Below are 20,897 nucleotides of genomic sequence, written 5' to 3'. Positions count from 1 at the left end.
ACATATAAATCTAAAAGAAAAAATTTTAAGAAAAACAATCACATATAAGTCTCTTCTTAAAGTTAAGGGAGAAATAATCAAGGTTATCCTCACTGCCTCTGCTCCCAGCTCCCAGACTGCTCTCCTGTGACGGGACCTTCCTCTCATCAGAGCTGAAGGGCACGGCTGCTGCCGCCTCCACGAGCTGCCTCATGCTGGGCCCTACTGGCCAGACTCTGCCTTCTCTCCTATCGTGCCATTTATAAGAGGATCTGATTCAGGACTGACTTCCCACATGAAGCCTTTGCCAGCCCTTGGGACTCTGGTCATCTGAGGACAGTTTGTTTGAAACACTGGCACTCCCAGATGAGTAACTTTATAAGGTACAGATAAGGGCAAATGTGGACCTGAGACATTTAACACACCTCCTTCCCAGGCTTTTGATCACAAACACAGGCTGAGAATCTGCAAGAAGGTGAGGTTCCATGGTGTGTCAGTTAGCTATTTATTGCCCATAGGGCTCCCACTCGCCCTTGTGTCTATGACATGGATGAAGCCCTTAAACTGCTTGCCCAGCTGCTGTGATACACAGCTTTGTCGACAGAGGGCAATGGAGTGACGGTCGGCTGCAGAGTCCTGGTGTGCTCATGGATTCCATGGAGCTGAGATGCTAGAGCACACCCAGCCAATTGAGACCCCAGTCCTTGTATCCTTCAGGTGAAAATTTTCCTTGGGAACAGATTTTCTCAGCCCCCAAGATGATAGACGTCATCTAATTCTAATGAGTTTCTAGCAAATTCCTTGGGTCCAACACCATGATAATCTGTGTTATGAAAGACTCACTAGGCAATAGCTATGCTCTTCTACCTAGGCCTGGCCGGCCCGGTGGGAGAGGGCCTCTTCCTTTTGTTCTCTGTCTCAGCCCTAGAAGTAGAAGCCACTCATTCTATCTGCTAGTTATCTATGTAGCTCTCATTGTCCTGGAACTCGCTTTGTAGACCAGGCTAGCCTCAAACTCACATGAGTGCTGGGACTAAAAGCATGTGCCAGCCACTACAAGCAGCGCTCTTCACTTGACAATCAATCCTCCTTTAGTCGACAACCTGCCTTTCCTGGAACCTAGGGCTTTACATATGCCAGACAGGTCCCGTACCACTGACCTATACCCCCAACCCCAGTTGTTTGTAATATAAAGCTTTCCCTTTTAAATTATTATTTGTGTTTACTTGGGTTATTGTTTTGTTTTTCAGAGTCATTGAGGACTCAATATGTACCTCATGCTGGCCTCGAGCCAGTGGCCCTTACTGCCTCTACCTCCCTAGTGCAGAGATTAGAGCCCAACACAACCACACTTCTTCTTTCTGTTCTCTCTTTCCTAATCAGACCTGGGTAAATACGTAAGTTCAGGGTATTCCCCTGAACTTGCTGTGCCTGGACTCCAATTTCTAAAGCCTCCTTTTGATCTCCTAGAATACCAGGCCATTGCAACCGGCAACAACTCCTCTAACTCAGCTTTTAGCACACATAGATTTGTACCATTCCCCAAATGGTCCATGTTGTTTCTTACACACTGCAATGTCAGCCCTCAAATGAAAATGTACATTTAACACTTCTTTCATTTCTAGTGTTTGGCCTAAAGTGAGCAACTGTAAAATTCTTGCTATTTGACTATATAACGTCATAGGATTTGGGACTGAAAAGAGTCTCAGTGGTTAAGAGTACTTGCAGAAGCCTGGGGTGCATTTCCTAGCACCAACACAGCAGTTCACATAACTTCAGTTCCAAGGAGATCAAACCGTCTTCTTACCTCCACAGGCTCCTACAAACACTTGGTGCACACACATGCACTCTGGCATGTGCACACACAAGTAAATAAATAAATACTTTTAAAACATAAAATATAATAGGCTAAAGCGGGAGTTTCCTTTTGTAGAAAGTGGAAGAGACACAGACTAAACCCTATGCATTGCTCCCATCTTACCAGTCTGATGAGTTGTCGATCCAGCCACCGGAGCACGTCAGGCCCCTCCTCTGACTCTGCCCGGAACACTCCAAGCCGTGCCATCAAGACTGCTGCAGCCTCCTGGTCAAACGCTGCTTCTATGTGCCTCAGCTGACTCTGTGCATCTGCCCAACTGACAGCCAGAGTTAGCACCACACTTCTAACTGGAACTACCAAGGCGAGATCTCCACTCAGAGATCCCATTCAATTGTCCAAGACAAGGTTGCCCTGCATTTTTGTTAGTCACTCTTAGGTGCTGGCTGAAGGTTAAAAGCACAACAGAAGGGGGCTGGAGAGATGGCTCAGTGGTTAAGAGCACTGACTGCTCTTCCAGAGGTCCTGAGTTCAATTCCCAGCAACCACATGGTGGCTCCCAACCATCTGTAATAGGATCTGATGCCCTCATCTGGTGTGTCTGAAGACAGCTACAGTGTACTTATATATAATAAATAAATACATCTTTAAAAAAAAAAAGCACAACAGAAAAACTTCCCCATAATCCACCAGGCAAGTCTTAATTCAGACTGCCTTCCTCCAGGCCAGTCCTTATGAAAAATCTAAGCATTTACAACTTTACAAAAAGACTTCCTAGAATCCACCTCCTTGGAAAAGTGAATGAAGAACATGTATAAGAATTTTTCAGGTCACTAAAAATGAAAAGAGCTAAAAGATCATGAGGGAAGAAAAGCAAATGCAAATAATTATTCTGCAAACCAATGAAGAAAAGTGCTATCACCCTACACAGCTGGACACGGAGACACGGGCATGTAAACACAGCACTTTCCAGGTGGGGCAGAGAGACAAGGAGCTCCAGGTCATACTCAGCTACAGTGAGCTCAAGGTCAGCCCAAGGAGAGGTGGGTTGTGGGGGCAGAGAGACAAGGAGCTCAAGGTCAGCCTAAGGAGAGGGGTGTGTGGGGGTAGAGAGACAAGGAGCTCCAGGTCATACTCAACGACAGTGAGCTCAAGGTCAGCCCAAGGAGAGGTGGGGGCGGGTGGCAGAGGATGGAAAGAAAAAGAAAGAAAAGATTTTATAAACAATGGCAGAGACTCTGAGAAGATCCGCTCTGTCAACCCAACATAACTTAGAATCAGCTGGGAAGAAAGTACCATTCAGGGACTACTTAGAGCAGGTTGACATGCTGAGGGCATCCATGCTATGAGGGATTTCTTTAAATCTTTTCCTTTCTTTTTTAACAACTTATTTTTTTTATGTTTATGTGTGTGTACAGGTGCCCTTGAAATTAAGAAAAAGGAGTTGGGTGTCTGAAACTAGTCACAGGCAGTGGTGAACCATGCTGCATGGGTGCTAAGAACCCAACTCCAGGCCTCTGCAAGAGCAAGTGGTCTTAACTACCAAGCTATCTCTCTTCACTGGGGTGGGAAGACCCAGCCCAGGGCAGGTGGTATCATTCCAGGGGTTTGGGTCCCAGACCGTGTAAGAGTAGAAGACATGGTTGAGTAGTAGGAACATATCTATTCTCAGTCTATGGATTGACTGCAGATGTGATCGGCTCCCTCAAGCTTCTGCCACTGTGGCTTTCCCTCTATAATGAACTACAACTTGGACTTGTGGGCTAAAATACCCCCGCACATTGATGAACTAGAACAGGCTTGATCACAGAAGAGATAACATGAAATATCAACTTGAGTTGAATGATAAATGGGGAAATCTAAATGAAAATGAGATATTACTATTTGCATCTAAATATTAATACCATCCACTATTAATGAGGTAGTGGGGTACTCTCCTTACCATACTGAGGAGAGAACAAATCACTTAAGATAGCAGGTTTTGCAGTTTCTAAAATTTCAACTCTATGAAATGACTGACAAGAAATACTCTTGGGGCTGAGGCTGAAGCTCAGTGGTAAAGTGAGAGAGCATGAGAGACGGACCCTGGTTCAGTCCCCAGTACTGTGGAGAGTATATCAGTAGGGAGAGGGAGAGGGAGAGGGACGGGGAGAGGGAAACACTTCCATGTACAAATGACTAAAACTAAAATGTGGAAAGCAGCAGCGTGGAGAAGCGCCTGCAGTCCCTTTAACAGCAGCAGCATCACACATAAACTATGCAATAGTATGTGACCACTGAAATAACCGACAGGAGACATGCATGCCAGAGATAAACACACAGATATAAGTACACAGACATAGAAATAAGCTGCCATACATATATGGTCTAAGCAGCACAGAAGTGAGGGTGTGCAGTGAAGTTTACACAGCTTTAACTCTGAGAAGGGAAAGTAAAGACACCCATAAGTAAGTAGTTATTTCTCATTATCTACTGGAGACACCCCCTCCCCACCCCCTCGGATATCAAGTCACTGATATAAAACAGCATAGTTCACCTGGGCATGGCAGGGCATGTCTTTAATCCCAGCCCACGGGAGGCAGAGACAGGCAGAGACAGGCAGATCTCTGTGAGTTCAAAGTCAGCCTGGTGTACATAGTAAGTTCCAGAATAGCCAGGGATACATAGTATCTCAAAAATTAAATAAATAAATACAGATAAAATGCCATGGTATTTGTAAACATCTAAATAGATTGTCCTACATCTCTACATTACCACTGACCATGGAAACACTATATAAATAGCTGTTATACTGTATTGTTTATGGAATTTTTTTTTTAAGGTTTATTCATTTATTATATATAAGTACACTGTAGCTGTCTTCAGATATACCAGAAGAGGGCATTGGATCTCTTTACAGATGGTTGTGAGCCACATGTGGTTGCTGGGAATTGAACTCGGGACCTCTGGAAGAGTAGTCGGGTGCTCTTAACCACTGAGCCATCTCTCCAGCCCTGTTTATGGAATTTTTAAAGAAGTCCCTACATGTTTAATACAGACATAATGTCAAATAATATTTTCCATTCCAGTATGGTTACATTTATGGTTATGAAACAGATGGATACAGAGGGCCAATTGCACTTATGTTCTGTTTACTTCTTTAACGAGATACATAATTTACTTATCTAACAAATAAAACAAAAAGTTTTTAATTAACTATATTGCTACTGAAAGCTGATTTCTTCTTGGTAAGTGCATAAAGGTTCACTTGGGTTAACCAAGAAGGGCTGATCAGTGAGTGAGCAAGGAACTGGGAAGACCAGCCAAAGAACCAGAAAGATAAAGTCAAGGCAGTTAAAATGCTCACAGGACACTCCTCAGCCTTGGTCAAGAAGAAAGAGACAAGACACTCACTTGCGGGCAATGGTGGTCACTCGGATGCGCTTCTGAGTGCTGGAATGCTGATACTGAGTGACAAACTGGATGGCACCTCTGCCTCCCTGGGGAATCGGGGCATTGTGCTGCAGGATGAGAGGCCACACATCTGGTTACTGTCACAGGCATGACTTAAACATGGTCCTTCTAAAGCACTGAGGTTCTCAGTACATTTTCACTGGTACACTTAGGACATGCATGTTCTATGGTATCATTGTATCTTATCTAAAAGGGAGAGGGGAGGAGGAGGAGGAGCAGTAGCACATTCAAATGAACTGGGGCTGGCTATGTAGCTCAGTGATAGATCGTGTGCATACAATACATGAGGCCTTGGGTTCAGTCCCCAGTATCAGAAGGAATAAAAGTAAACTCTCAGTTGACGAATTGGTGCTAAGCTATTTAGAGATGAAAACCACGGGTGATTGCAAGTTGCTCTGAAGCGTATCAAAAATAAGCCAGGTGTGGTGACGTACACCTGCGATCCCAGCACTTGAATATGGAAGCAGAAGGATCCGAAGCTCAAAGCCACACTGGTCTACAAGACACCCCGTCTCATCTCCCCTGCACCCACAAAAGCACAGAAAATAAAATGGAGACAGTTAACAATGCAACCATGTAGAATAGATTATAGAATCTAAGTAGTGGTTATGCAGGTGTTCCTGTACAAGTCTGACCAACTCTTCTGGATATTTGTGATTTCGCATAACAAAATATTGGGAAAAGACTGATTCCCTCAAAAATTCATGAGTTATGACAGCTAAGAAAAGCCAGTACTCATCTCAGGACCTTGTCAGATCAACAATAAAGGAGCAAAGTAATTTGCTGCTTGATTCTAACTAAATGCTGGAGGGAATTTTAAAAGAGCACACCAAATTAACACAACAGCTAACAGGATACCAAAGGTATATCAAGCCAGGACACAGTACTTCCTAATAAATCAGAAGAAATTGTAACATGAAAATTGCTACGCACCTGATTGACAACTTCAAAGTAGATGCCAAGAGTAGACGAAGGATCCAGGCCACAGATCTTCCACTGACTTGTGCCACCAACGCCGAGCTCCTAGGGATGAGAGGGGAATTTCAAAAGGCACATATGAAAATAAATCCTGAGGGAAACCAGGAGTTAGAAACACTGAATGAGCGGGGTAGGTCACATTTGAACATTTGGTCCAAGCTAAAATTTTAAATTCAAGTAAAAACATCTAGAAAATGTATAATTACAAACCAGAAGGAATCTTGATGTTTACATTTATAGTACTTTTAAAATTAACCTTTTTATACAGGCACTCTAAATCATCTTAATACATCATATATATAAAACATATATACAGCATATAATACTTAAGTCAACAAAGAATCATGTCAAATGTTGGGAAAAAAAACAAAGAGAATTGGTTTAAAAGCTGCAATTGCTTTTTTCATCACTATTAGAATAATAAAACAGAGCTGAAGATCAACTAGAAATCATAGGGACAGACAGAAGCTTTGAGCAGATTCCGGTTTTATCTTTAACCCTAACTTCCATTCACTCAAGCACAGGGAGGAGAGAAACAGCTTAAATACCACTGTGCAGAAGCAGATGCCCCAGACCGCAGACTCCTCTAGAGAAGATATTCAGCACTGCCTTCAACATCACTGTCTGGAAACATAAAAGCACAGAAACAGAAAGAAGAGAGCAAAAGGTGAGGGCTAGGCTCGGGCTTGAAAAATTAAGGCTACGGAACTGAAAGCAACGCTGGTGGGATTAGGAGAGCCACAGAGAGCAGTTGGGAGCAAAGTGGGGAGAGAGCGCAGGCTAGGTGCTGTACCAGATGCTACTTTGAGATCATTGTTCATTTTCACAGACTTGACAATGAGGAAATGATATAACAGCCTTATTTTTAGAATATACACACTGTATATCACTTAAGAACCAAGTGTCATGACATCTGAAAATTATTTCCAAAGGTTTCTGAAAATAATGGTGGTAAAGCAAACATAGCAGGAGGTCATAACTACACACAGTGGGCAAATGCAGCACCAACTGCTATGGAATGCCACCAACACCTCCCGGTGGTGCTAGAAGGTGGGTACACAGGAACACATGTACGGTTCCTAAGACTGCAGCATGATTGCAGCTGCGCTTTCCTTAACCCTGAAAGCATCCTCACCCTCCAACCAAAACTTTCAATGCTGAATTCAAATGGAAACTAATCAGTGTGGTGCACGTTTTAAAGTATCTTTTTAAAACCACTGCAGGAACCTTCGTCAGGGAGACTTTCCAGCTCACAGAAAGTATCCTGGGGGGGGCAGGCTTCCAAAGCCCTTCCACGAAAACAGGAATGGTGGTGCAAGTCACTTGGCACACTGAGACAAACAACCTTCATTGGGCTTTGGGGCAGAAAGTCCTTCATCCAAGGACTACAGAGGCGTGTATACAAATAGTGAACCCCTGCCAAGCTCGACAAAACTTTCATTTATATAGTCACTGCCAGTGTCGGCTCTGACATACAAGAGATATACAACTTGTATGGGGCTCCAGTGTGTCTTGTCCTAAGTGTGCCAACCGACCAACCTCATTCACTCCTAACATTCTTAAGTAGATATTGCTATTTTCCCATTTTCTAGAAACACTCAATTATAAAGCGTTAAGAATTGTACCCAGGCCACTCAGCTAGTGAGTGTATGCACCCTAAGTCCACAACAGTTCTATCGTCCACCTCCCACTGTGGATGACAAGAAGGGAAGGACAAGACTGTGTAACAACATCCCAGGACACCTCAGAGACTGCAGTGATACAATTTTATAGGGGGGAAAAAAGTTCTTGCATTCTAAAGGATTGAAATTTTGTTGGACCTCACAGTCAAATACACCTCTTGATCACAGGCTATCCTACTGTGCAATCAGTCTGTTGGTGTGCAACCTTAAAATAACGATGTAACACTAACCTTACTTGCCTTGGACAGCCCATGAATCAGCTTTTACAACCTGAACTAACGCACTGAGTTAATCTTACATTATATACTCTCCCATGCTCCTGAGCCAGAGGAAGACACGTGTACATATGTATACATGCAGCCTTACATTATATACTCTCCCATGCTCCTGAGCCAGAGTAAGACATGTGTACATATGTATACATGTAGCTAACAACAGCCAACATGTTGGAAACGACCTTATAAAACACTCACCACACATCTTAGAAACAACATATAGGCATAGCTTGTTTGCAGCACTGAGTGCAAATTGGGGTTACTTGGGGTCAGTAAAATGACCTCTCCCCTTGTAAACCTGTTAGTGACTTTTGTAAAGAAACCCTCTTCCTTCTCCATGGGATCCTTCCTGGGTTGTTCAGTAAATACAGACCACAGACAGACAAAGGGAAAGTGAGACACCAGACAGCATTCAGACAGGCAAGGGCACAGACACCCATGGAGATCACGGATAGACCAGTAACTATGGACAGACAGAAGAACAGAGAGAAGTGAAGAGCTCAAACTTGGGCTTACTCTGGATCAAATTAATCAAAGAGGAATCTGTGACTTCATCCCTTGATGCAACACTCACTGATACATTTTCATATTCTGAGGTTACACTTAGTACACGTAACCAATGCAGAAGAGGCCTCATAAATCAGGTGCTGTGGCTTTTAGCAGCTAAAGCATGCTCACAGCCTGGGGACCATCAGCAAAGCCACTTACACAAGGGGATGCCTGCACTTTGCTCTCATAACTAACAATACATATGCATCTGCATCATCCATCCACTGTCCGACCAACTAAGAGGTCTCACTCGTTATCACAGGTTATTCTGGAAGAATTCTGAATTTGCTGTAGAATTGCTTTTGTTCTCAGTGAGACAGCATCCACATATCAGACGTGGGAGGAACCTGAGATCTGGGTCCTCTTCATCAGCAGCTGTGTAAGGGTTAACTTAACCTCCCTGACTCCATGTTTTCTTCTCTGGTCAAAGACATATCAGTGAGCAGAAGGACAGATGACAATACCTCTTAGAGTTGTCATCAGTGAGGGTTAGAGCTCCTCTCAGACAAGTCACCTCCCGTGATACAATACAAGATCATCATGGTCTGACTTAGCTAATGAGTTTACTACAGGGCAAGTGAGAAGGTGATTTTCCTTACATTTTCTGACACACATGGTCCTTTCACATTCAGAGACACACATGGACCAATGGCACCTGCAATCTTCAGTTCCCGAGAGGTCTAAAACAAATCACACATTAAGTTAACAGTCAGCCTGCTGCTACTACGATCATAATACAAACTTAGAGGAAAATTCCCAGAGAAAATTGCTAATAGAGTACACTATCTAAATGCCCACTCAGGCTTTTCCAAGAACACTAGGAGCTGGTTAAAGCGTCAACAAAGTCCACCATAGAAAGTCCATCAAAAGACCAGGTGTAATGGTTCAATAGTAATACTCAGCAGGCTGAGGCAAAGATGAAGAGTTCAAGGCCAGCCTCGATGTATAGTGAGTGTATTTGAGGCCAGTCTGAGTTCATTAGACCATCTCAAAATCAAGACAAAGTTCTTTTGTTTGATTTGAAGCAGAATCCCCAAGTAGCTGAGACTAGCCTGGAAATCCATGGATAGCTCAAGTGAACTTACACTCACAATCCTCCTGCCTCTGCCTAAATGCCAGGATACAGGATGGCACCCCCACACCTGGCCAGGTGGCATTTTCAACTCTATTCATTTCCAACCTTTGATACTGTTATATATGAAAGGTAACAACTCTACCAACTGCATTACATTCTTTTCCAAATACCATGCATATTCATACTTATTTACATATTTCTATCCAGTAAACATTGTCTTGTATTCCTTTAAAAATACTGAATTCACAAACCCTAACAAAATGGTAAGACCAACGGAGATCTTTTTCGTTTCTTTTCTTTCCTTTTCTTTTCTTTGAGGCATGTCACCTCTATGTAGTCCTGATTGTTCTGGAACTCACTACATAGACCAGGCTGGCTCTGAACTCACAGATTTTTCTGACTCTTAATTTTTTTTTCTTAAATTATTATTTAAAATCTGACTTCATTTCAATAAAAATGAATTCAGTCCACACCTCTTTTTGGGGGAGGCAGGGGTGATTTTAGACAGGGTTTCTCTGTGTAGCCCTAGCTGTTCTAGAACTAGCTCTGTAGACTAGGCTGACCTTGAACTCAGAGACCCACCTGCTTCTGCCTCCACAGTGCTGGGATTAAAGCATGCGCTCAACCCATTCCTCTTAGCTTTTACATAGATGCTGGGATCCTAACTCAAGGCACTCATGCTTACACAGCAGGCACTACATCCACAGAGCCAGCTCCCTATCCCCTTTTTTAACAACTTCCAACTCTGCTAAATAAGCAATGAAGCAAACCCCTTAAACATGTAAAGACACTGTTTAAAGCCTACCCTAGATAATTTAATGCTTTTCTCTAATTCTCTAACCAAGTTTCTAACAGCCCCTTTTAATGGTTTCTCAATTGCTTAAGATTCAGTTGTCTAGGACTCTGATTTCCTACAAAGTATTTGAACACCACGTTCTTCTTAAATATAAACCCCACTCTGCAGTGCAGTGGCTCACACCGATGGCTGGGTGGATACTGACCATGTGTGACTTGCCTGTCTTTAAGCCCCAGTATGGCAACCAACACCCACCACACACCCAACTAACTCTACCTATCCTTAACCAGGGTGCAACAGAGCAGGGTCTGAGGAGAAAGAGAAACTTTCTGTTTAGAACCTTAATAAACACATGGGTAATCCCTGAGAAGAAAGGAATACAGTGGACCAAATACTTCGTGATATCCATCTTACTGGATCCTTTTAAGTGGTCATTAAAGCTTATATCTATCAGCTGAGGCTGCAGGGTCTAAGCTGAGCCACACTAATCCCAATCAAGTTTCAAAAGTTGTCATATGGCTACGTACAATACAGCACACTGGAGGGAGAAGCAGCAGATCTCTAGGAGTCCGAGGCAAGCCTGTTCTAGACTAGTGAGTTCCAAGCCAATTGAGGATACACACAGTAAGACCCTGCCTCAGGTAAATAATAAATAATTAAGTATTTATCATGCATGTATGAAAATGCTATAAGCTAATTATATAAGCTAATTTAAAATCAAACTTTTCTAGACGCCTACTGCACCTTGACTTCCAGGGTAGCACCAAACGCCATTCTGAAATCTCCGTTGAAGTCTTTACTAAAAATCCTTTGGAAGGTCTGCTTGAAGAGAGAGGTGTTGAATGAGTCTCCCATCACCATGAGGCCTCTGGATAAGAAAGGGGGAGAGTACACATTTCAAAGGACTGGAAGCCATTTTGGTCGTTCCCGTAAGATTCGCAAACAATTTACACACACACATACACACACACACACACACACATACACACACACACAGAATTTCCTCCCTCCCTGCCAGGTGTCTCCAGGTGACCACGTGCCCCCTGTAAATTGAATGTTTAAAGGAAAAAGCACACCATCTCAGCGAGGAAACCCAGCACTAAGGGATCACCAGTGCCTTTTCCAGGAAAACCATCTACTACCCCTCTAGCTCAGCCTGGGGTCACTGTGACTTTGCCTGAAGTAATCCTCCTAGACCAGGCCATGGACTGCTATTGTTTCCATGGTTGTTTTAGTGCTCCCTCCCATCCCACACCCATTACATGTGTCCATCATCTCCTTGTATATGTGTATTTGTAAGTTTCTGTGTGGGTGTACATATTCATGGAGGGTTCAGAGGTCAGAGGACAACCTGCAGGAGTTGGTGTCTCCTTCCACATTTGAGCATCAGGGACTGAAAGCCTCAGACTTGGTGGCAGGCAGGCACCTCCCTGCTGAGCCATCTTGCTAGCGCTTGTGTTATTGGCTTTTGTCTTCTTTGGAAAAGGGGCTTTTCTTTGTAACATCAACTTCTTGCTATACAGCCCAGGCCAGCCTTGATCTCAAGATCCTCCAGAATGCTAGTGTTACAGGTCTGCCCACCAGGACCAGTGGGAACTCACGCTATTCCAATCCGTTCAACAATACATGTATCTCATCTCTAGTATCTGACCATTCCAAACCACGCTCAAATGACTTAGGCTCTACCTCCTATGCCCGCCCCTAAGAGAGCAGAGAAGAATCACTATGGAGGTTGATTAGAAAGGCATAAATCGGGGCTGGAGAGATGGCTCAGCGGTTAAGAGCACCGACTGCTCTTCCAGAGGTCCTGAGTTCAATTCCCAGCAACCACATGGTGGCTCACAACCATCTGTAATGAGATCTGATACCCTCTTCTGGTGTGTCTGAAGACAGCTACAGTGTACTTATATATAATAAATAAATAAATCTTTAAAAAAAAAAAAAAGAAAGGCATAAATCTGGACCAGAAGATGGTTCAACAAGTAAAGGTGCTTGCCACCAAGCAAGAGATGTTCAATCTGAGTTCCACACAGTGGAAGAAGATAACTAACTTCACACAGTGTCCTGTGACCGCCACATGTGCACACTGGTGCATGCGTGCGTGCCTGCGTGCGTGCGTATTCCGTCGATGTAGGTTCTGATTGGGCAAGTGGGAAATGAGCTCTGAGAGGTTGCACTTCTACTGAGCTCCCAGCAAAACCAAGGCTGTGTATGCTCAAACTCTGATCTATGTTAGAACCACAGGACAGAAACTTTGAAGAATGCTGATACGCAAGCCACGCCCATGTTCATTATTTTAGGCTGCTGGGGACTGGGAGTGGAGAACATGACAGCAAAGCAGCTTGTTTTGTTGCCCTTTCACTCTTAACGCTCCCTAGGTGACACTAATGTGCAGCTGAGCTTCGGATTCAGTGTCCACCTCAGTGCTTCTCGCACTTTCATGAACACCCCAATCTCCACCACTGCTCCCCAAGAGCTTTTGATGCAGAGGTCTGAGGAAAACCAAAGAACACTCCTAATCAGTTCCCATGAGCGCCTAAGGTTCCTAGTCCAGCCATCACTGCAGGCTGAGAATTTATTCTACGTTTTCACTTGAGGACAATATGACTTGTTGGCAAGTGTACCCCATACGGTGACAGTGTGACTAGCATTAATCACAGAGTCATTGGCCAGGTCAAGCTTCTTCTAACTACTTGACACTCAGATGGCATTTACTCATTATCACAAAGAAGTGCCCTGCTGAAGGCCAGGTACTGCATACCAGCTTGATGGCCTAGTCTGCAGACAAGTCTAACAACTCCAAAGAAGAGACAAATTAACAAAGTTACTCGGATGCAACTTGTTCCCAGTGAAATCCTGAGACCTCTTCTAAGCACTGCTTCTTCCTCCACAGGGCCCACAGTCCCTTTCCAGTCACCCATTCCAAACCTCAGAGTCACCAGAAAACTCCAAAGCTGGCCTCACTCACCCCGTAACTCCATCATTCATTCCTTCCCTAGTTCCCAGATGTTCAATGTGAACCTCTTACCCTGTAAGATTTGGACAGCACTTCATCTCCAGAAGTCCAGTTTGATCAAGGGCACAAGCATAAATATCAATGCAGTGACCATTTGTAGCAGTTCGATTAGCAAGCATCTCATAATGCTATAAAGAAAGAAAACTCTTAGGAAACAGAAGCATAGTTCCCAAGGCACATCTTACCACACCTAAGGGTGTTATCAACAACGGGAGCACAGAGTTCACCGCCTATAAAACAGCATGTAAAATCAAAAGGCAGCCTTAGAGTCAAAACTCTTTAAACACTCTAGAGCCGCTCACTCTAACCAGTCAGGTGGGGTCAGTGAGTTCAAAAGAGGCAAGATCTGGAAGACTGTCACTACACAAGCACCCGCTGACCTCAGCAAGCGGCCATCACTGATCTGGAGCAGTCCACACCTGGCTGTGCGACTGTAATTACAGCTGGCATCTGAGGGTACCTACCTTGGTTGCCTTTTTCATGAACCGTGCATTATCTTTCTCAATATCGTGCCAGGAACGAATAGGAGTCTTCAATTCATCTCCAACCACCATGCCAGGTCCTTGGGTCGGGGGCCCACCAGTGAACAGCATGATCCTGGCTCCAGTATTTGGGAATGTACCCTAAAAATAGAGTTAGCGTAAAGACTGTGGCAGAAACATACAGTTCCACCTCTGAGCACGGTTTGTTTCTATATTCAAATCCTCCAGAGACAACCAACTGTCTTCACACTCCTGCTGCCTCACAGGTTCTTGGCACTAGTTCTGCTGCAGAGTAACATCCATGGGGGTGTGGGGGAGAAGAGTATATCTTACTGTCTCCAAACCAGTAAACTTCCATTACTTTAGTAAAAGCACTCCACTACCCTAATTCCCTTAGCTTTTCATGAAAACTTTGTGGTATTTGCAAAATACTGAGTTCCTCCTCGATGTGGATAATAATGATGGAAACATTTTCTTTTTTTAAAAAAACAGATTTATATATTTATTATATATGAGTACACTGTCATTGTCTTCAGACACACCAGAAGAGGGCATCAGATTCCATTACAGATGGTTGTGAGCCACCATGTGGTTGCTGGGATTTGAACTCAGGACCTCTGGAAGAGCAGTCAGTGCTCTTAACTGCTGAGCCATCTCCCCAGCCCAAAACATTTTCTAATACATAGACAAAGGGCTGACTTGAGGCACAAGAAATTTTCCAACAAAGCCAACAAGAACAAGAACAGCTTGTATGATTTGATAGGTCTCTATAAAAATCTGAATTACCTCCAACAAGCCAACAGCAATGGACAAAGCAACACCAGTGGATCTCAGTGGTCTCTTCCCCTGAGTTACGGGCCATGGGTCCCTCTGCAGCTCCCCAAGAAGATCTGTGAGGTTCATGTCAATCTTGTGAACGGGCTGTAGAAATCTGTATGATTTCAAAAGCAAACATCAGTTGAGATTTAATAAAGTACCTTGACCTTCAACCCTAGGGCACACAACTAACCACTCTTCAAAACAATTATCCAATAGGAAAAACTCAAAACTTTTTCCTTCAAAATGATCTCTATAAATACAGAAGCAATTCCAAGGAATTTTAGTGTGAAATATGCCATAAAATCTAATAATCACACTTATGCATGTATCATAAAAAAACCAAGTTGAAAAGGGAAAAGTAAGTTTAATTAAATTTTAAGCAGCAGGGAAACCCTAATGATAAGCCTAGTGTGGCTCCCGTTTGTTTGAGGCCCATCTATGTGGAGAGTCCTCTCCAGGCTGAAGCTTCTGTTTCCATTCCTCTTGGGCCTCAGCAGCTGAATAGAGAGAAACTCTGGTTTCTGAACAGAGAGGAGGCTGTCTCCAGCAACCAGAAGCTTTCGATACACTGACAAAGTGAGTGCCATCTCACAGGCTTATTTAAAAATACCCACAGAAATGATTTATGTTCTGTCTGCTTTACTTAAAGATGAAGGATAGCAGCCATGTGCCAATGAGGAGACCGGATGAACAGTGTCGGAACGTTTCTATGAGGAACTGAGTATCTACTGGTTTGGTCTTTATTTTTTTTTTCTTCTTAGAACTATGGACCCAGAAGTCCTAGGGCTGCTCTCCCTCATCACCTGGGCTGTTAGGCAGGCCCACCACAGAGCGTGACACTGCACCCTGCTGTCTCACCTGCTGGAAACAGCAGACTGCTCCTGAGGTTGACCAGGTCTGACTTGCTGCACAGGCATAGCTGACTTGGTCAGGCCCAGCATCTCCTAAAAGTGAAAAACAGAAAGAGCCAATCCCCATTAACACTACAAGTAAATAATACCATTGCAGACCCACCCTTGCTCCTGCTTCTTTTTGAGGTACTAACCTGTATTTGCTTTGCAGTTAAATCCTTGGTCCCTCGGAAGACATAGCTCTTGGAGATTCCTTCACAGCTTAGCTCATGAACCTGCACCATCCTCCCAAAAGTGATAAGACCAACCAGGGCATCTGGAGGAAGGAGACTCAGAGACATCTGCAGCGACTCTTTGAGTGCTTGAAGGTCATCTTCTTCCAAACACGTGTCAACCACATAGAGAAAGATCAGAGGGGACCGAGCACCTCTCTTCGGGAAAAGAAAAATGGCGTGATGATCAGTATGCACATAGGCATAACCAGGGAGCACAGAAAGAACACGAAAAGTAAATAATAAACCTCTTCACAAGGGACAAATCTGCATTCCACACGACCAATCAGGTACAATATAGCAAGTCTCCACACCTGTAAATATCCAGGGGAGGAGAGCTATATAGTAAGAACCTACAGCAGCTTTACCTCATCAACTGATTACCTCATCATCAAATGATGAGAGCCCAAAGTTTATCAAGACAAACATAAAACTAAAAATGTGTTCACTATTCAATACTCCTATGTGCCAGACATTACTGCAGACCCTGGGTTACATCACTGAACAGCAAAAGGGAGGAAGCAGCAATAGTGAAGGAGGAGGGAGATGCCAGGTCCTTGTGTTAAACAGAGATCATGGCTGGGGATGCTAGCCCATGACGTAACCCCAGCTCTCACGAGAAAGAGGCAGATGGATCTGTGTGAGCTTGAGCCAGTCTGGTTATATACTGAATGCTAGGACAGCCAGACCTACATAGTGATACCATGTCTCAAAAAGTAAATAAATAAAAAAATAAAGAGAAATGAGAAATGAGGGCAGCTTCATTAAGAAGGTAAAAGTTGAGGTAACTAGATGGCTCAGCAGTTAAAGGCCAAGCCAAGCCTGATGACCTGCACTCAATCCCCAAGACCCAAAAGGTAGAAGTACTGGCTCCACAAACTGTTCTCTGACCTCCACACAACGCCCCCCATATACATGCACACATATATACACAAGCATACACAGGCATGCACACATATGCCCACACACACACACACACACACACTCAAACACACATACATGCACATGCACGCATGAGCACTCATGCATACACATACACAAATATACATGAGCACACACTCTCACACACATGCACACACAGACTTACACATGTGCACACACATGTATGCAAGCCCATACATACAAACACACACAAACAAATTATGGTTGTGTGGAGGAAGGAGAAAAATGGGGAGCAATGCAGAGCAAAAAGAGTTCTAACACCCTTCTGCAGGTGTGACACTTGAGGATTCAAGAAGGCCCATGGAGCTGGGCAAGGACATAGCAGGAAATAAGACAAGGGGCTTGAAGACTGCGTTTTGCTTTGGTGAAGAGGGACCGATTCAGTCCATCAGTAACCAAACATATGTCTGTACAGAGTTATAATGACTGTTGGGTTAAGAATAAAACACAGGGGCTGGGGATTTAGCTCAGTGGTAGAGCGCTTACCTAGGAAGCGCAAGGCCCTGGGTTCGGTCCCCAGCTCCGAAAAAAAGAACCAAAAAAAAAAAAAAAAAAAAGAATAAAACACAAAGATAAATGAAGAACAACCAAGAGACTGTCAATGTAGCTAATGAGAGGAGGCACATGGCCCAGAATGGCTAGGGTTGGGAAACGAGTGGTAGGTGGGGTCTAGGTATGTTCTGAATAACGCATCAATGGATGGTCTACCTAATGAGACAGGGAATGTGGAAGAAAGAGGTCCCTGATAAGAATAGGAAGGGGTGGGTCTGACCTTTCTAGCCCAGGCTAGCCCCCAGCACTGTTCATCTCTTCAGCTGCATTTGGTTGTTGATTTCACTGAAATCATGCTCAAGAGAAAGAGATAATGGGCTCATGGGTGAAAAACTTACATCCCAGACTACTAAGAGCACGTAGCTAGTAAAGAAAACAGACTACAGGATTTAATTCAGGGTAAGGTGGTCCTTGAAAACCCATCCTTCCTTCTAGTAGACAGAGACCAGCGGCAAGAAGGAAACACTGTACGCTGAAGCCAACCACCTAGAATATGAAGTATCTTCAGGTGACATGTGGAAAGCTCAGGAGGACAGGCTTTCAGTTTGGTCAGGTCCATCCTTTTTGAAGCCTGGGTCAAGACTTGAAAATAATGCAAGTAACACAAATGTTCTAGAACATACCATCTAGAATCCTGCTCCCAGGGACACCAGCTTTTCCTCTTGAGAACAGGTGAGAGACACAGGACTCCAAGTATTTCAAAGAAACTCAATTTAACAGTGTTCATTAAACACATGACAAAATTACCTGGATCATGTACTCGATTGTGGAGAACTGGGGCATCAATTCAGCAGGCTGGTTCACCTCAGAAATGCCTGCATATGCTGGGGGGAACTGACAAGAAGAAAAGAAACAACATTTACTTAGGGCTGAGAGTCTGGTGTTCCACACTTTCCTCTGTACTGGGGACTATGCCTAGGCACATCCTGGTTAGGAAAGTGGAGCTTCTGAGCTCCAGCTGTGCATGGTACACTTATTTTCTGTTTACAAAATTCATTTTCTGAAAGCACAAAACATAAAACATGTTGCTAAAACATACATATAAGCACTCAAAGTTTCTAATTCTCGGGGCTGGAGATATGGCTCAGTGGTTAAGAGCCCCACTGCTCTTAACCTGAGGTCCTGAGTTCAATTCCCAGCAACCACATGGTGGCTCACAACCATCTGTAATGAGATCTGATGCCCTCCTCTGGTGTGTCTGAAGACAGCTACAGTGTACTTATATATAATAAATGAATAAAAAAAAAAAGTTTCTAATTCTCTTACATGTCTATGATTTTATAACCTTAAAAAATATCTACTACTTAGAAAGGGCCAGTTCACCCACCCATCCATACAGCCAAGTTCACATGGTTCAAAATATATGACCCAAAAAATCTGGAGAAATGGCTCAGTGCTGAAGAGCACCAGCTGCTGTTCCAGAGGACCCAGGTTCAATTCCCAGCACCCACACGGAAGCTTACAATTGTCTCTAACTCCAGTTCCAGGGCACTGGACACCCTCATAGAGAGATACAAGCAAAACATCAATGCACATGAAATATAAATAAATAAATAAATAAATAAATAAATAAATAAATAAATAATTTTTTTAAAAAAGACACGGTGCTTAAGCTTTACCCTGCACATTATATTCTGAGGCTGTCTTCAGTAATCTGTACAAAGCTGAAGACATACTCTTAACCCTGGGAGGAGAAAAAGCACATATAGTCGATAAAGTCTTTATTAGGTTTATTATCAATAGAATAATGCACTGTGGTGGTCTGAATAGTTATGGCCCCACAGACTCATATGTATGCATGCGTGGCCCATTGAGAAGTGGCACTGTTAGGACCTATGGCCTTGTTAGAGTAGGTATGGTCTTGTTAGAGGAAGTATGTCACTCTGGGGAGTACTTTGAGGTCGCGTGTGTGTGTGTGTGTGTGTGTGTGTGTGTGTGTGTGTGTGTGTGTGCGCGTGCTCTCCACCCAGCGTATGATAATCTTCTCCTGGCCACCTTCAGATGGAGATATATAACTCAAGGCTCTTCCAACACCATGTCTGCCTGTGGGCTGCCATGCTTCCTGTCATGATAGTGGACTGAACCTCTCAAACTGTAAGCCAGCCCCAATAAATGTTTGCCTTTATAAGAGTTGAGTGGTCATAGTGTCTCTTCACAGATATACTAAGATATACGTGCTCTGTAAAGAAAACCTCACAAGCTCAGGAAAGTGAAAACAGTCACCAACTGTATATTGCTTATACTGTGCTTGTCATCCTTGAACCTAGTATGTGCTTTATCTGAAAATGAAGTTAATCATAGTTACGATTAGCATAGGAGTAAATACATGTCCTTAATAGCTTGGGAGCTGTTTGACTTCTGTATATAATTAGTGTTATCAACTTTATTTAAGTATATTTACATACTATAAAAGTCACCCAGTTTAAGCACATAGATAGTTCCATGTGTTTTACAAATAAGTCATGCACTAATTACTACAATCCAGTTTTTGAACAATCTTATCCTACAGCAGTTACTTTTTTAAACTTTTTTTTTTCTTTTTTTCTTTTTCAGAGCTGGGGACTGAACCCAGGGCCTTAAGCGCTCTACCACTGAGCTAAATCCCCAACAGCAGTTGCTTTTAAAAGGAGGTCTTAGCTGTGGGTATTGTTCAGTTAGCATACACAGGTCAGAGATTTGATCTGAACACCAAAAAGAAAAAAAAGAAAGAAAGGGAACATTCCATTGACATTAGGCTTTCTTTTAGTTTAAAAACCTTTAGCTGCTGGGAACAGCACCGCATGCCTTTAATCCTAGCACTTGGGAAGCAGAGGCAGGTGGACCTCTGAGTTTTAGGACAGGCTGGTCTACAGAGTGAGTTCCAGGACAGCCAGGGCTACGCATAGAGACCCAAAACAAACAACAACAAACTTTTCAAGCAGAAGAAGCTCAACACTGATACTGGAACCCTAAAGTTACAAGATGAAAATGTAATGTCGTCCAATAAAATATGAACAGACCTATTTTCTTTAGGTAACATATTCACCTCCTATCAAAACCTTAAAGAAAAGACAATTCTACGTCCTCTACTATTCAACACCAATGTGCCTCACAAAAGCTATTAGGTAAGAGCACCAAAGACTGCTAATTGCAAGTGTAGAGAGAAATTTAAATTCATATAATCTTTCCCAGAGCAGTCAACCAAAACAAAATGTGTAAATATAAACTTACATATTATTTTAAATTACATACCTGATTTCTTTGAAAACAGAAATTGCAGGCCCAAAGTTTTGCTCGGTAATCAACTTGACTGCAAGATAGATAAATATTATAATCAGATATCATATGTATTTTCAAGCTAGAAAGCAAGCAAATGCGGAT

At 43.2% G+C, this 20,897-nt stretch overlaps 1 protein-coding gene across 4 annotated transcripts in view; it reads right to left on the bottom strand.

The window, feature by feature from the left end:
* Nucleotides 1-20,897, bottom strand: part of Sec23b (Sec23 homolog B, COPII coat complex component) — a 42,474-nt gene that overhangs the window by 16,234 nt on the left and 5,343 nt on the right. For all 4 annotated transcript variants that reach the window (XM_006235126.5, XM_063284169.1, XM_063284168.1 and 1 more), the window contains 12 exons: nt 20,769-20,826; nt 18,285-18,371; nt 15,966-16,202; nt 15,779-15,864; nt 14,888-15,032; nt 14,084-14,242; nt 13,632-13,747; nt 11,348-11,471; nt 9,332-9,412; nt 6,182-6,271; nt 5,189-5,295; nt 1,961-2,114 (listed from right to left, as the gene is read on the bottom strand). In XM_006235126.5, coding sequence (XP_006235188.1) covers nt 1,961-2,114; nt 5,189-5,295; nt 6,182-6,271; nt 9,332-9,412; nt 11,348-11,471; nt 13,632-13,747; nt 14,084-14,242; nt 14,888-15,032; nt 15,779-15,864; nt 15,966-16,202; nt 18,285-18,371; nt 20,769-20,826 — 1,444 coding nt within the window. The remainder of the gene's footprint in view (nt 1-1,960; nt 2,115-5,188; nt 5,296-6,181; nt 6,272-9,331; nt 9,413-11,347; nt 11,472-13,631; nt 13,748-14,083; nt 14,243-14,887; nt 15,033-15,778; nt 15,865-15,965; nt 16,203-18,284; nt 18,372-20,768; nt 20,827-20,897) is intronic.

Source organism: Rattus norvegicus, chromosome 3 (assembly GCF_036323735.1).
Source record: "Rattus norvegicus strain BN/NHsdMcwi chromosome 3, GRCr8, whole genome shotgun sequence".
NCBI lineage: Eukaryota > Metazoa > Chordata > Mammalia > Rodentia > Muridae > Rattus > Rattus norvegicus.
This window is presented reverse-complemented; position numbering and strand designations above follow the sequence as displayed.